Genomic DNA, 16,135 nt, shown 5'->3' on the forward strand with positions numbered 1-16,135 from the left:
AGTTTAACATTAGAAAACATTTGACATCTCCATTGAGGAAGATTCCTGCTGACCAATGAGATCGCAGGTTATTCTGGTCCTGACCAATCCCGTGCCACGGTGGAGGGGCCGTGATTTAAGATGCTTTCGGGGATGAGGGGGGCATGTGGAGCCAACTGTTGGGCCGGATGAGTTTCTCGCAGAGTCCAAAGTTGGGGAGGCTTCTTGTGAATATGCTCTCTATAATGTGCATAGTGGCGCTGGGGTCGATGTCGACTGCTGCGCTGGGCAGAGGTTTCCAAGAGGGAGAGAAGCTGACAGGTTTGGAGAGGCTGCAGAGGGAGTTTGGCAGGGATGAGGAGCCACATAGTTTGGAGAGGTCCGACCTCTCGAAACGCAGCGCAGGACTGAATGGACAGACATGCACAGCTCTGCCTGGAGTAGAGTCCACCCTGCAAAACAGCACCCGCACTGTAAGTGACTGATTCCGGTGTCTTTCAGCCCACAGGTATCTCACTAACCTCTGGGGAGAGGTCAAGAAGTCACTCTGCTCCTGAGTGTTAGCTCAGACTGGAGCTGACCCACGCCTCGGTCCGTGTGGTCACTCAGCAGATGGAGCCGCTCTGAGTGTCCACGCTGTGAACAGCCCACTAACATTTACATGTCACTAATAAATCAGCCTTATAGACCCTTTAGTGCTCTCCTGTCCAGTTTTGATTTCCTGCTGTAGTTATGCTTTTACTGCAGCCTGTGATGTGACTCACTGTATTAACTGTAATAAGGTGAAACGATTTGTGGATTGATCGATTGGTATCTGTATTGACAATCAATTAATTGTAAAAGCCCATTTTCAAGCAACTATTCCAAACATTTTATGGTTCAAGCTTCTGAAATGTGAATATTTTCAACTTTTCCCTAATTAAGATGTAGTAAAATTAACATTTTGGGTTCTGGACAGTTTGAACAAAAAAAAAACAAACAAAAAAAACAACAAAACAATTTGATAATATCAATAATGTCATTTTGAGCTCTAGGAGATTGTGACAACATTTTTAACAATTTTCTGACGTTTCATAGACCAAACGATTCAACAAATACTCTGCAAAGTAGTCAATAATGGAAAATAATAACTAGCTGCAGCCCTAATAACTTCAACTGTTGTATACCCCCCAATTTTTTTTTTTTATAAGGGCTGAAAATAATGACGTGAAGATTGTTTTCTCAATCGTCTGGTCTTTAAAATGTCAGGAGGACAGTTTCCCAGAGCCAAAGGTGACATCTTTAAATAACTAGTTTTGTCCCACTGATATTCTAAAACTCAAATGTATCCAGTTTAGGGCTGCAACCAACATTTACTTAAATTGTCACGTAATCTGCCAACTATTTCCATGATTAAGTGTTAGTGTTAAGTGTATTTACAAAATCTCTATTTGCTTGTTTTGTCTGAACAACAGTACAAAACCTAAATATATTCTGTTTACTGTCATGTATGACAGACTGAAATCGATTAGAGTTGCCCATTCATTTTCTGTCTATCAGTTTATCAGTTGATTGGTTAACCGACTAATTGTTGCAGAAAAATGACTTAAATAATCTATTGTTAAAATAGTTTGTGATTGGTTTTCTGATGATTCAGCTCTGTCTGTTAGACACCTTTGTAATAGAATTACTCTCTTATACTCGTCCAAAACTGGCTAGAAATCATTTGATGATGACATTTCATGCCCCCCCCCCCCCCCCCCCCCCCCCCCCCCAGCCCCCGTCCTTTATCACTTTCCGTCTTCTTTTATGAACTAAACTTTATCCCACAACAGATTGAACAACACCCTCTGTTGTCTCAGTACCGAACACGTTGTAATAGGAAGCACAACAATAAAAACCCTGATGTCCAGAGGAATGTTCAAGAAAAACAACTTGGTCCAGAGCTAAAGAGAGCTCCACAGGACAGTCTATTTGTTTGTGTGTGTGTGTGTGTGTGTGTGTGTATTTTTTGTGTGTGTGTAAAAGTGGTGGAAGAAGTGTGTGATGTTACATCATTTCTGTGGCTCAGACACCTGGACTAGCTTCTGAGCATGAAAGCGTTTCGGTGTGCTCACAGACAGCAGACTCCTCCCGTCCCCTCTGGGCCTTTCTCCCTCACAAACATTCCCCCCGTTTCTTTTTTTTTTTTTTTGGTCTGCTGAACTTGATCCGGGCTCCTGTGTGGACTGGAGTCTGTTAAAGTGAGACTTTTCTGTCACCACACAATCAGACAAGATAGTGTGAGCATGTGATCAGAAGCATACAGCCCTTATTTTTTAAAATTTGCTGCATAAATTAGCAGATACAACAAGTCTAACCTCATCCTACTCCTCTTCTTCTGCTATTTTAGGCCTAATAGACTACACAGGAAGTGTTTTGTCAACCAGCCAGGCTTATGCCTTATTTTCCCTTTTTTTTGTATGTTTGTGTGAGGTTAGTTTAGCTGACTCTGTCTGGTGTACAAACTTGCTTGCTGTTTTTTTTTTTTTTTTTCCTTCTCCTGACTCCATCCCCGTCCTCTGTCCCCTCTGGCCAAAAACACGTAGAGAAAAAAACATGTTCTTTTTTCAGGATGAAGCGTAGCTGGGTCAGAGCCAGCTGTTGGAGCACCAAGAAAAGCAGCAGAGTTGATGTTCCACACGGTGAGAGAGAGAGAGGGTGATGGACCGACTGACAGAGAGAGAGAGAGAGAGAGAGAGAGAGAGTTATGGAGAGCATGGGTTTGTTGATATACCAGGAAAAACATCCAATCAAGATCAACAAACCAACGAAAATAGAGAAGCACTTGAACATGTCTCAAGCGTTTTATCGAGGAAACAATGCCAAAGCGTTGCTGGTTCCAGCCTCTCAAATGTGAGGATTTGCTGCTTTTCTCTGTTCTGTATCGGTGTAGATTGAAATAGAGCTGAAACCATTGAACAGCTTGATTTATCAATTAATTGTCTGGACCACAGAATATCCAGCTGTTGAGATATTTCAGTCTGGAGCAAAGTGGTGGCCCCTAGAGCCAAAAATCGAAATTGTTGAAGACCAATGTTTTGTTGATCTACTAACAGATTAAGTGAAAGATAATTTCAGCTCTTTATTGGACTTATTTTGGGCCTGTGATGTCACTGCTTCTTTATAACCGGCATGGTTAGCTGAAGTCCTCCACTTCTCTTCTGTTCTGGTTTTCCTGAATAATAATAATAATAATTGAATGGACATTAATACAACCCAGTATGTCCCTGCCTGCAAAGCGTAGCCCAGCATCAGAGGATCGGTCTACACAGCTTTGTGTGTCAGACCAGAGTGTTTGACCTCCTCTTCTGAAGTTTTATGTGTGTAAACATGGCTGAAGCAGAAAGGTTAAAACCCCTGAGCAGAGGGAAGAAGGAGCTCATTGTGTTGGTGTCTGACCTCTGAGAGAGGACTTCGCTGTGTGCGTTACTGAGTCTGCATATATCTGTGTATATTCATGTACAGCCACACGTTTGATACCAGGTTGTGCAGCTTTGTTGCTCGCTGTTGAAAGTTGAATGCGCCGACACCCCTTGAATGCCACAGCGTCATGAGTTGAGCTGCAGAGGGAGCTTAAAGATGCCTTTTCAGAGCAGATGTGGACCCTTAAATTCGGCATGTGATACAGCATGAGGTCATGTCTGGTTTGTGAGGCCACGTCCAACCGGGTCAGACATTTATCTCTTTATTTTTTTTTTTTGACTAATACATATTTTTTCTCCTTCTAGCCTTCTCTTATCACATCGCAGACCAGGACAGGTTAATCTTAAGCTTTACATAAGCTCCCTTTCTCAAGCATTAATCCACATGATCTTGATCTGCACGCCTCCATTTCTATAAAACAGCAGTTTTCACTCAGACAAAGATTTCTCAGCCTTCATGTCAGTCAGCTGACCTGCTTTATAATGCAATTGTTGATTGTTTGGGTTTCAGTCCCAGTGAACTGTAGCCAGTCAAGTCAGCATTTTGTCCAGTGAAGGTTTAAGGGGAACAGATGTGGAAAACACCCCGCTGGTTAAATTTAACACAGGTGTACAAGCAACTGGCAGAAATATTTGCAAAGGCCTGATCCTGAGACAAGACACAACGTGAAACCCGTTGACCTGAAATGAACTTTTCAAAATCAGTTTTTTGAATTGGATTTCAGGAGGTCATGTTTTTGTGGGTCCTTGCATACCCTGACAGTTTACCCTGCTGTTCCTTTCTGCCTGTTTGCATTATTTGCATTCTGATTACTTACAGATTAAGTGGGTTTCCTCTGATGTAGTTGAGGGTATATACTAGGGCTGAATAATATGCAAAAAAAAACCAAAACAAAACATTTTGCGATTATTTTGGCAGATGGAGATATAAGTCACTGGTTTGTGATTTTTGTTGGGGGTTGCACCAAACAAGTGTGTTGCCTTACGTCTGGAGAATTAGATTTTCAATCAGGGGAGACTTTATTCTGGGTCAACGAATTCACTTTTATTTGATCACCGATTCATTTGAAAAAGAAGAGATGTCATCGTGATGTGGTGGAGGTGAATGGGGTGGAGGAGGGTTGCAGCAATACACACTGAAATGACGGCTGACAACAGAAGAGACCAAAACAAATTTCAGCGTTTGATGTGACTGGCTGGTTGAGACTGTGGCGAAATCCGATTGGTTACCAAAAACACCTGAAGTCAGCTGATTACAAGAAGTAGGGTGAGAGAGGGAGAGAGAACTGTGAATGAATGAGGCATAAAGATGGTCTTCTGATTCATTTGGTGGGGGCGTCTCTGTAGCACCACGATGCTTCACTAACGCTATGTTGTGACACATTTGACCTTAATTCAAACAAAAACCGCAGCTCCAGTGATTTGGATCATGCACGTGGCCATATTAAGATTTCGTTTGTCACCATTTTTGCAAGTTGTTTTTGTGTCTGTACACATTTGGATGGGAAGGCAGATAAATACTCACAGTTTACCCCCTCTCGGTCATTTCTAGTTACCATTACATCACGATGACTCTGACATTTGTTCTGTGTCAAACAGCAATTAGCAATGGAAGTGAAAAATTGATTTTTGTGCATCCAGACCTGTCACTCAGCAGTGATGATAAAAGTCCTACTTAAACCTCAAGTTTAAACCATAACATTGAATATTTAAGATTTTTTGGCAATAATGCCATAGACAGATTTGTGCCAAGAACTCTGATGACTGTAAAGGAAGCAAGAAGCTGTCAAACAGCGTCAAGTGATCAGGACATGAAAGAACAGATGGATGCATCAAGGGTGTGATGAAATGATTCATGTAGCACAGAGATGGAAAGTTGTGTTCATGCACTTGGACAAGCTGGGCCAGCCAGTTTCCACTGGACCTATTTACAAGGAGTTTTCCAGCAGGCAGACCAGGCCCTCTCGTGTGGCTTTATAGAGCAGCACACAGACTCTGCAGGACTAGGCTCACCTTGTAAACACCTCTGCCCCGCTTGCTTAAGAGAATCTTACTCAGACTCCAAACAATGTGGGCTGTGGCTAAATATGTTACTCAAGTGACCAAACACTTGAATGTCATTCTGCATGAATAGACTGGAATGTTTGCAGTCAGAGAACTGGTTGTGAAACTCTTTTTATTGTCAGAATAAAATACCTTCAATCTACATTTACTGTGTGTGTGTGTGTGTGTGTGTGTGTGTCCTGGCTGTGCTCGGGACATCACTAATTGTCTTGTTCTCTGGTCTCAGCTTTGTCATTTAAGCAGGAATGTAGGTCACACATGCAGAGTGCATCCAAATGGCCGAGTTACTTTGGACAGTCAGGACAATTCATTCTGTCCTCTCGGCTGCCGCGTCTACTGAGTAGTGAAGAACGGGGACACACACAAACTCTCTTGTGTGTTTTTCAGACTTAGTTCTGCACTCTTGACTGTCAGTTGATGTTCTGACACTCTATGGAGCACGTGATACTGCATCAAGTTCCCAATGTATCAAATATGAAATGTTACCCTGATATTGGGAGTTTTTCACTAAAAACCTACACTTTTCTTTGCTTTTTTCTCCCATTACAGTTCACCTTTAAAGTGAGAACCATGGGTTCACTGTCGCTGGCCTGGGTGGGAGATGGATCAGGGGTGAGCTTGCTTATATGTATAATAGTGCATGATTATGAATAGAAAAAAAACCTAGCCCAAGATGTTGTACAAATGATTGTGTAAGACTTCCTGTCTCTTCTCCCAGGTGCTGCTGGTGTTGACAACATTTCAGGTGCCGTTGTTCATGATGCGCTTCGGTCAGTCTAACCTCTACAGGAGGTGAGAAGTGTCTGATGGTTGATGGCACGCTAAATGGAAATGGAGCGGTATTTGCCACAACTATGTTCTGATGATCTAACTGCAACTTTGTCTCTGCGTCAGTGAAGACTACGGGAAGACCTTTAAAGATGTGACTCACCTGATCAACCACACCTTCATCCAGACTGAGTTTGGCATCGCCATCAGTCCCGACCACTCTGGCAAGGTGAGCCATTAAGGGAAAATAAATGCTGTGTTATTCTAAGGCTCCACGCTACAGTTGCAGGGTGGTAAAGCTCCTTCCCTTGACTGTTTTCTGTCTGTGTTTGTTTTCAGGTGATCCTGACTGGTGATGTGTCAGAAATCGGGGGGTTTCGATTGTTTCGCTCTCAGGACTTCGGCCTCACATTTGTTGCAACCGATCTGCCATTTGAGCCCCTCATTCAGATGCTGTACAACCCTGGAGACTCTAACGCACTTCTGACACTCAGTATCACGGTAGCAGCCTTCATGTCCTACAGATCAAAACCTCTAATCCTGTACTTTTTGTCAGCAGGTTAGACTTGTAGTAGAGAAAGGTAAATTAAACTTACCCTCCTCTCTAAATTGGATGCTGGACTTAATTTCAGTCCACTAAATTCTCGATTATACATAACTGAATACTCTAAAGTCAATGGATGTTTTTTTGTTTGTTTGTTTTTTTTTTTGGTAACCGACTAAGTCTTTTCCCTCCAGTTGGACCTGTGGCTGTCTGAGGACTTTGGTGCCACCTGGAGGAAGATGCATGACAGTGTGTGTTTGGTCAGATGGTAAGAATTGTCAGCTTTGCATTACAGGACCAGTGTGTAGGATTTAGTGGCTTTTAAAGAGGTTTCCTTTAAGTTGTGCCATTGCTACATAGCTAACATTAGCATTAACAGTGGTTTACTTACAGACTCTGTGAAGAAGACCCACTCCATACGTAGATATGTATCAAGGGCTCATTCTAACGAAAACACAGAAAACACAACCATTTCTAGATGATAATGACAACATTATGAATATTATATTCCATTTCTGCCAATAGATCATCCTAAATCCTACAAACCTGTCCTTTAAATCAAAAATGCTCAAGATATGTGAGTTCTAGTTGTAATAAATATGTAACATAGGGCATCAGAAAGAGCAAAGGCAAACATTAGGGACTGTAAGAAAATGAATGGTGAGGAGAGGGGGTTGAACTTTATGTCCACTTCTTAAAAAAGTAAGACCTGAACCAAATTCCGTACAAACATAACAAATGATATGTTTTATTTATCCAGTATTTCTGCTTTATTTTTGAACCAAGACATACTAAAGGAACAGTCATTACCACTGCCACTGAATGGACGAACAGGGTACATGTGACAGCTCTGTGGTTGCTGAGGGGCTTCACCCACTTGTAGAACAGGTTGGCTTATGCTGCAACATGCATTATATTGTATTAACTCTTTGTGATGCATTAAAATGGCCATAGTTCTGTTATAATACAGAACATAGTGAGGGCAAGTGTAAAAATGGCACACTATTTAGTCAATAACGATCCATGTCTACTGTTTCTGCAAACCACGGTGGTCCTACAAGTTACTAGAAAATAAAGTCCTGATACAGAGACATGATTGTTGTACTCTGCAAATGGAAAAACACATTTTATGATCCAATAAATCAGTTAACAGTAAATCTCATTAGAAAAGGATTAAATTAAATGAATGGGAAATGGAAAATTGAAAGACTTGCTCCTCCTCCCTCCAAAAAATATGAGACTACCCTCCCTTCAGCAATAAAGAATAAATGCATTTCTCTCAGACCCCACCTCTTCTAATAATTTTCATACAGTCCCTAAATAAATATTGTTCTGCTTTTAACTTACATTTTTCTTATAAATCAGTCATCTGTGTGTGATTGGTTTATAGTGAAAAAAAAAACACATCAAAGAGGGACATAAAACCTGTCCACACTCCCTACATGTGCATCTTTGTTCTTGTTGTTTGTCCACTGTTGTTATTCCAGCTGTTTTTTCTCACCACAGTTCAGATCACTCTCCCGACTCTGGTTTCATCTGAGCACCAGAGTTCACATGGGGTTGTGGTGTCAGCCTGTGGTTGTTAGTGCTGCATTGTGGGAACATTGTGATAGCTCTGCGTGACCACAGCTGTCGTTTAGGCCTGAGCCTAAATTGACTGCAGAGCGAGGAAGCTGAGGCTGCTGTCAGAGTGAATCATGAGTCAGCAACAGCATTCTTATTCAGCCCACAGTCCTTGAACCAGCAGAATCTTTGCAGTGTGAAAACCTTCGTCCCCTTTGGCAGCGAACAAAGCCAGGGAGAGTGCTTGGAGTGCAGCCTGGGGGTCGATGTGAGCCTCGCTCACACAGCACTTAGAAGAAACCGCAGCCCTAATCTGTGATCTCTACAAATTCCAAAAGTGGATTTACATTTGAACCCAGACAACTTTCAGATGTTAAAAAATGTGAGCGCAATAAGATCTCTCCCTCCAGATTCCTTCCATCACTGCTTCTTTTTCTCACATACAGGGGTCCAAAGAACAGCATCTATTTTACAACAAACTACAATGGCTCATGCAGTAAGTGAAGACAATATAGTACATCTACACATGTAAAATCCAGGTAACACATCTAGTAACCCCACCTTCTCTCTGTCAGATGATAAAGGAATGTTAGAGTTAAGGAAAACAGCTGACTACGGTCGAAGTTTCAAGACCATTGCAACAAGAGTTTACTCCTTTGTATTGGGAGGAAGATTTGTTTTTGCTTCCATCATGACTGGCACGGTATGTGTGTCTAATATTTTCTAAGAATGTGTGTGTGTGTCTGTCCTGCACTTTTCTTGCATGTGTCTTGACACATCCCTGTGTGTGTAAAATATTTCTTTATGGACATAAATGTAACATTACACATTTAAACACCCAGTAACATTTTGGTGCAAAAGGCTCAGTTCACCCAAGTTAGAAAAAACATATTTTCTCACCCTAAGTGGCCAAACAAATAGTTTATGACTGAATTTACACCTGGCATTAACATGCAGTCTTTATCTGTATATCCAGCTAGTATATTAGTGAAGTTAATGAAACACGTCTCTAACTTTAATAATGCCCACTTGTTTACCCTTTACTTAAATATCTAAGTGAATAGAAAAATATGCTATACAACATTGTACACATTATGTTTATGTTAAGTGTGCGTGTACATGTGTGTGTTAGGGAACAGAGCGTATGATCCATGTGTCAGTGGACGGAGGTGAGGTGTGGAACATGGCTCAGCTTCCTACAGTCAACCACGAGCAGTTCTACTCCATCCTGGCAGCCAATCAGGACATGATCTTCATGCATGTGGACGACCCTGGAGGTCAGAAAAAGCAGTGATCCTGATAGTAAAGAGTGTTGTTGATGATGATGATGATATTGACAGTGTTGATGCTGGTGATATTGATAATTAACAATAATGTTAATAACATAGGAGGCAAATGTTCTGCTGAATTGTCAGTGAAAAAGCTGCAGAGAGCTTCACCGTGGGGATTTGTAAATGTGTCACAAACCTTTGTATGTGTGTGTGTGTGCGTGCGCGTGTGTGTGTGTTGTGTACTGGGCGAACCAGACTCTGGTGTTGGAACCATCTATGTGTCAGATGACAGAGGAACCGTGTTCTCTAAGTCTCTGGAGCGCCATCTCTACACAACCACAGGAAGTGACACTGACTTCACTGTCATTACTTCACTCAGGGGCGTCTACATGACCAGCGCACTTACAGAGGGTGAGTCACCACACTGTATACCTTTTAATGACATATTTAAGAGCAATGTCTGGTTATTTTTCAGTAAACTTTTTTTAAAAAGTCACCCTGAACCATGTGAAAACAGCAGAACTTTATCTATGCCTTGCAGTGATGCCCACTTATTTCCAGAAACGACCATGTTTGCAGATTCTTCATTTTCTTAATGTTATTTAGTGAAAAATTGTTTCAAATGAAAAATTACTTGCTATTAGGGCAGAACAAGTAAAATATTATTGAAATCACAATATGGCCAAGTGCGCTACACAATTTTTTTGATAAAGGTAAAATGTGTCCCCAGCAAAAATCACATTATCATTATTCCTACTATAATTGTGACTCATATCACAATCACAATATCTGTTAAAATGTTCTCAATATTGCATATCATTTAGCCCTACTTGCAAGGTTTAAACACTCAAGATGGGATCTGATCTTATTTTTCTGATTTTCTACATCTGTTTTGTAGTCAACATAAAAATCTGGAATTTCAGAGCATCTTTGAATTCACTGTTAAGAAACACTTACTGAAAGAGCCTCTTCTGATCCCTCTAACTCTACAAAATAAAGTAGATTAAATGCACACTGTGATTGATTACTTCAGAAATTTTTCATTTTCATTGTAAAACATTGCTGCCTAGAAGGCATAACATCAATCTAGGAACTTATGAAATGAAGTGCAAAATTGGTGTTTTATTGTCTGCAGTCTATGAGCTAAACATGCAAAATATTTTGGTCCTGATGCTAAGTAAAGGTCTTTTGCAGATGGTGTAGTGGAGACAGTGATCACCTTTGACCAAGGAGGAAGGTGGCAGACGCTACGCAGACCACAGAACAGCCACTGTGACACTGAGACCTCTACCAACAGGCCAAACAGAGTAAGAAAAACATGCACATGATTATGATTATGTAATATGTTTTTTAAATTTTTTTAAATTATGGTTTCAGAAAGTATTCAGACCCCTTAACGTTTTGCACACTTTATTATGTTGTGGATGTAATTGTAAATGGCTAAAACTGCCATTTTTTTATAAAAAGTCAAAAACTGAAATCCCTCACATTCTCATGTACGTGAGATCTCAGGAACACCTTGAGGGGATTTCTTTCAAATTTGGCACAAATATTCACTTGGACTCAAGGGTGAACTGATTTTGTGGCTCAAAGGTCAAGGGCACTGTGACAGGCTGATTCTCTGTAGTGGGGATGTGATTTTGTATCAATATTACCTTCATCACTGTGTCTTTACAGTGCAGACTTCACATCCACGCCTCCTACAGCACCACCATGAAGATGAACGTACCCATGCTGCCTCTCTCACAGCCCAATGCTGTGGGCCTCATTCTGGCCCATGGTATAAAACACACAAACATGCAAACATGAAGATCTATTGATACAGATTCATTTTTCACTTTATGGTAACATGTCTCATAACACCATCTCTCTCCCTTTCTCTAGGCAGTGTTGGAGACGCAGAGTCAACTCTCTCCCCTGATGTGTATGTGTCTGACGACGGTGGCTACTCGTGGTTGTTGGCCCTCAGAGGCCCTCATCACTATGCTATCCTGGACTCTGGGGGCCTGCTGGTGGCTGTGGAGCACACCAACTCACCTGTCAACCAGATCAAGTGAGGATAACTAATCACATTAGATTATTTCTTTAACAGTTCTCTATAGTTTTGCTTTATGGGCTGTGTGCACCCCTCCAGGTTTTCAACAGATGAGGGGCAGTGCTGGCATACATATAACTTCACCAGCGACCCACTTCACTTCAGCGGCATGGACAGCGAGCCCGGCTCTCGCTCCATGAACGTCAGCCTGTGGGGCTACAGGAACGATTTCAGTAAATGGGTGGTGATCACCATAGACTTCAGGAAGCTCCTCACCAGAGATTGTGAGTATGTGGGAGACGATGGATGACATTCGGTTGGTGTTACAGCAAATGTTTGACCTTTAGACTTAGTATATATGTATGGATGTATATGCTTGCAGGCACTGAAGGGGACTATGTGCAATGGCTGGCTCACTCTGCAGACCCCAGTGGAGCCAATGACGGCTGTGTGCTGGGCTATAAAGAGACCTTCTTGCGCCTGAGGAAAGACTCTGTCTGTTGGAATGGGAGGGGCTATGGTGTCACTAAGAGGCTGTCCCCCTGTCCATGTACAGTTGATGATTATCACTGGTATGTCTTTGACCCTTCCATGTCCTCTGTGGGACTGGACACATTATATCTTATATGTCTGAAGAGACTTTAAGCTTTTCAGCCAATCATATGCTAGCATGCCTGACTTGGTCATCTTGGAGATGTAGCCTCTAGGAGGCTTCACTACGAACATAGTGCGAACGAGGTCACTCAAATATTGGTAGGGACAATTCTGTCCCCCAAAATATTGGGAGGGCCATGTCCATACTGTCCATATGCTAATCTATGTTCATTGATAAAAAGTTACGCATGCAGTTGAGCTAACTTTGTCCTTCAGTGACTTTGGATATTACCGACCGGAGAACAGCTCGGAGTGTGTGGAGCAGGAGGAGCTGAAGGGCCATCCTCTGCAGTTCTGCTTAAATGGAACCACCGAACAGCTCCAGACCAGTGGGTGAGGATGTAACTCTTTTGAATAAAGCAAGCAACAGAATATTTTATTCAAGCGGTAGTGCCAAGAAAACCAAGAAATTCAATTTTTGCATGTACCACAGTTCCCTCCACATTTCCCTCCCTGTGTCCTTTACATTAAAGTTTGTCTCACCTCTCATGGCTCTTCCTCTCCATCCATCTAAGCTACCGGAAGATTCCAGGAGACCAATGTGAGGGAGGTTTCCAGCCGGACAGGAAGGAGACCGACCTGAGGAAGATGTGCACCAGCAATGCCCTTCATCCAAATTCTCTGGTCAGTTCTGCTCACGCTGAGAAAGTTTGATCTTTGGTCCGGTCAGCACTGAAGGTGCGAGAGGGTTATCTAAAAGCAGTGACATGAGCCAGGTTTCTAACCAAATGTAGTGCAAAGTGATGACAGTGACACAGTGTTTCAGAGTTCAGCAGGATTATCTCAGACATCCTGTGTATTTTTGAGTAATGACACCCACCCTTGCCTCATCATCCAGCACATTTACTACTGCGGGAAGTAAAATCTGATAAACCTTTTGTCATGTCAGTGATGCTGTGTGTTTCTTCACATTTTTAGTCCTTTCTGTTTCTCTTAACAGACCGAGACCAGTTCACCGAATGCTGCTGTCATAGTGATGGTTGTCATAGCGGTACTTCTGACGAGTGCTGTCGCAGGTGTTTGGCTGGTTAAAAAATATGTCTGCGGAGGACGGTCAGTTAACAGTGGTTCTTCTTTCCACACACACTAATAATAACTGCACATATTTCTCCTTTGTTTGTGTCTGATATGCTCTCGTGTCCTCATCAGGTTCCTCGTGCACCGATACTCTGTAATGAGGGAACACGTTGAAGCTAATAAGATCGAAGGAGTAGATGACGTTGACACTCACTACTTGGAGACGGGAAAAGCACAGTACAACGAGGATTCAGATCAGGTATCTGATACTGGCTAAAATGTCCTCTTCTAATTATTAAGACTGTTCTGTTAACTCAAGTGTATTATTTGTGTCTCCTCATAGGACCTCTTAGAATAAGGCTCCTCAAGACTAAATTTAACGCAGTCTGTCACGATGCCTGGGCACTCCTGTTGCCCCCACATGCTGATTAACATCTGCTTCTCACTTCTTGCTATCCCCTGGTGGCTGGAGGACTCAGCAGCAGCAGGGCAACTTCTCATATTGTTTCCTTGTACCAGTTGAGGCTCCCACAAAAAGGATAACTGGTGGTTTAGGGAGGGATAAATGCAGAACAGATGAAACCCTCTGGGTTCCCTGGAGATCTTTTGTTATTTCTGCCACAAAGAGTTCTGTAAAGGCCGCTGAGTCTGAATATGTGCTCTGTATGTTTCCTTTCATGCTGACCTGAGAAGCAATGTCCTTTCATATCGTGACGCGCTACAGAAGCGCAATGCGACTTGGATATATAGACTTACAGAATTTCTTTATGAAGAGTTAGGGAACAGACAAGCAACAGAACACAGAAAATTATTGTCAGTATTTTAGCTCAGAGATGTTGTCTGCTGTCAGTTAAGTAGTTTTTGTACTAAATTTGGAGGAACAGTCCTGTTGTGCATGCCGGTCTATTTTAACATTCATTTTGTAAGTTTCACCAGTCACTAAAACTAGACAACTCACTATTCTTTTCATAAACTAGTGGAAGATTCACTAGTTTAGAAATGAGCTGTTTCCATTGTAATTGTGCAATTATGTACTGATCTTTCAATACACTAATGGCTTCTCTTTTTTAAAAAAAAATAACAGTAATATCTTTTTAATAAAGACTATTCTTTCTTATTTCACATCACTTTTAAATTATTAAAGTTAAATTATAATAATTACAAATATTTGAATAGTCGCATATTATCATTCATGTCAACATTATAGTTTTTATCATTTAATTACTGTATTTTTATTACATTTAAATTGATAGAAAAGTCACACTAAAAAATAAGTACAAATACAAGCTGACCCCTAGTGCTTGTTTTAGCTACACAATAAACTATATCAACTAAAAAGAAGAATAAAAAATGACTCACTTGTCACTAACAGATGTTAGGCCTTAGTTTTTAGTGTGAAGTGAAACTTTTGGAATAAATGTTAAAAGAGTTTGACATTATTGCAAAGACATAAAATGTAAACAGTTTTTATACAGTGCAGCTTCATACAGCCAATATCTTCTATTCCCCTGTATGTGTGGTGAAAACGAAAGACTTGAATTATTGCCAAAGCACTTTTATTGTTTAGTTGTCTAATTTTAGAGGTGAGGTTAAAGAGGTGAAAATTAACCTTATCCCAGCATTATATGAGTATGACAGTAACGCTAATGCAAACCCTTTACTTGAACTTACTGATGTTTTTTTCTCAACTGGATGCATCAACATGTTGCTGTTTATTTTTTGTTTTTATACCAATACCAATATGCATTTGTCTAATGATCTCCATGCAGGTACAGGCATAGTCATCAAGTAAAGCGCATACCATTTTTTCTGTCACTAATATGACATTAGTAAAGCAGTTACGAAATGCCAGTCCACAATCAGCTAAATATTAGCCGTATAAACGTTTACAGAAATATACTCATAACTGCTTTTTAAAGCTACTAATAGCCAGCATTTGTAGCTTTTTGATGTATCGATGCATCCCAAATAAATAATCTCACAGATGTTGCAAAATATCCACAATAAGAGAACAAATTGTCAGTTTGATGTGTGTGGTGGCCAAAAGAACTTTATTCTGTTCACTGAATTAGTTATTATTTCTCTTTAGATGAGATGTTGGCTGGCTACCATTTCTATCATCTGCAGTGTAAGAACTGTAACTTTTGACATATGCAGGGCTTATGGCCAATGCCTGTATTTCCAGCAGAGGCAATAATATCCCAGTGTATAAGCTATTGTAATAAGCTGGCCTATGGAGAGGCATATTCTCAAGGACTGTTGGGTGGACTCGGATATGAAAGCAAATTCATATGCTCGATGCTTCTTTATTTACACAACTGTCAGTAAGAACAAACCCAGCTATTTACTGAATTCAATTATATATTTTTGCACTGTATCTACAGATCTGTGAAAAAGTTGCATCTGATACTAGGGCCATGAGTTGTTATCTTCATTCCATTTTCATTTTCTCGACTGTTTGCTAGGATATCAGAGATGAGTATCTCTGTATTAAACTATTCTGTAGCGCAGATGTTTTATAACAGTGTTTGCATTTATTGAATGAAATAACACAATCTCTTTTACATCACCTCAGTTGTGTTTGGGTTTTTTGTTAATGTAAAACTTCTACAAATGGAACAATACTTGAATCAAAGTCCTACAAGAAAAAAAGTAAAATATGAAAAATCATATGTATGAAAAATACATCCTACTAAAACGTAAAAAGTACATGTATTCATTGTCAAGATGTGGCTTCTGTACAAATTGTTTTATTATTATTACATTAATTGGTGAGAAGTATTTCAGTTGATATAAC

At 40.8% G+C, this 16,135-nt stretch overlaps 1 protein-coding gene across 1 annotated transcript; it reads left to right on the top strand.

Annotated features, from left to right (window-relative positions):
* The first annotated feature begins 49 nt into the window (after positions 1 to 49).
* Positions 50 to 15,907, top strand: LOC139630070 (sortilin-like). The gene is made up of 20 exons (XM_071493158.1): positions 50 to 452; positions 6,036 to 6,098; positions 6,205 to 6,278; positions 6,381 to 6,483; positions 6,594 to 6,755; positions 6,993 to 7,066; positions 8,808 to 8,857; positions 8,937 to 9,064; positions 9,494 to 9,638; positions 9,888 to 10,043; positions 10,827 to 10,939; positions 11,310 to 11,412; positions 11,517 to 11,685; positions 11,767 to 11,951; positions 12,050 to 12,239; positions 12,538 to 12,654; positions 12,837 to 12,945; positions 13,262 to 13,374; positions 13,471 to 13,597; positions 13,682 to 15,907. The coding sequence occupies exons 1-20, from the start codon at positions 144 to 146 to the stop codon at positions 13,694 to 13,696; spliced, it is 2,505 nt and encodes an 834-aa protein (XP_071349259.1). The 5' UTR covers positions 50 to 143; the 3' UTR covers positions 13,697 to 15,907.
* Positions 15,908 to 16,135: the final 228 nt, after the last annotated feature.

This window comes from Trachinotus anak, unplaced genomic scaffold (genome assembly GCF_046630095.1).
Source record: "Trachinotus anak isolate AG129_WGS33_773 ecotype Australia unplaced genomic scaffold, CSIRO_AGI_Tana_v1 ptg000013l, whole genome shotgun sequence".
Lineage (NCBI taxonomy): Eukaryota > Metazoa > Chordata > Actinopteri > Carangiformes > Carangidae > Trachinotus > Trachinotus anak.

Bases quoted from the DNA above. Each gene is read 5' to 3' on its own strand.
- LOC139630070 (XM_071493158.1), top strand. From the start codon at position 144: ATGTGGAGCCAACTGTTGGGCCGGATGAGTTTCTCGCAGAGTCCAAAG. The intron at 453-6,035 runs GTAAGTGACTGA...CTCCCATTACAG, and splicing joins TGCAAAACAGCACCCGCACT to TTCACCTTTAAAGTGAGAAC. The intron at 13,375-13,470 runs GTCAGTTAACAG...TGTCCTCATCAG, and splicing joins AAATATGTCTGCGGAGGACG to GTTCCTCGTGCACCGATACT.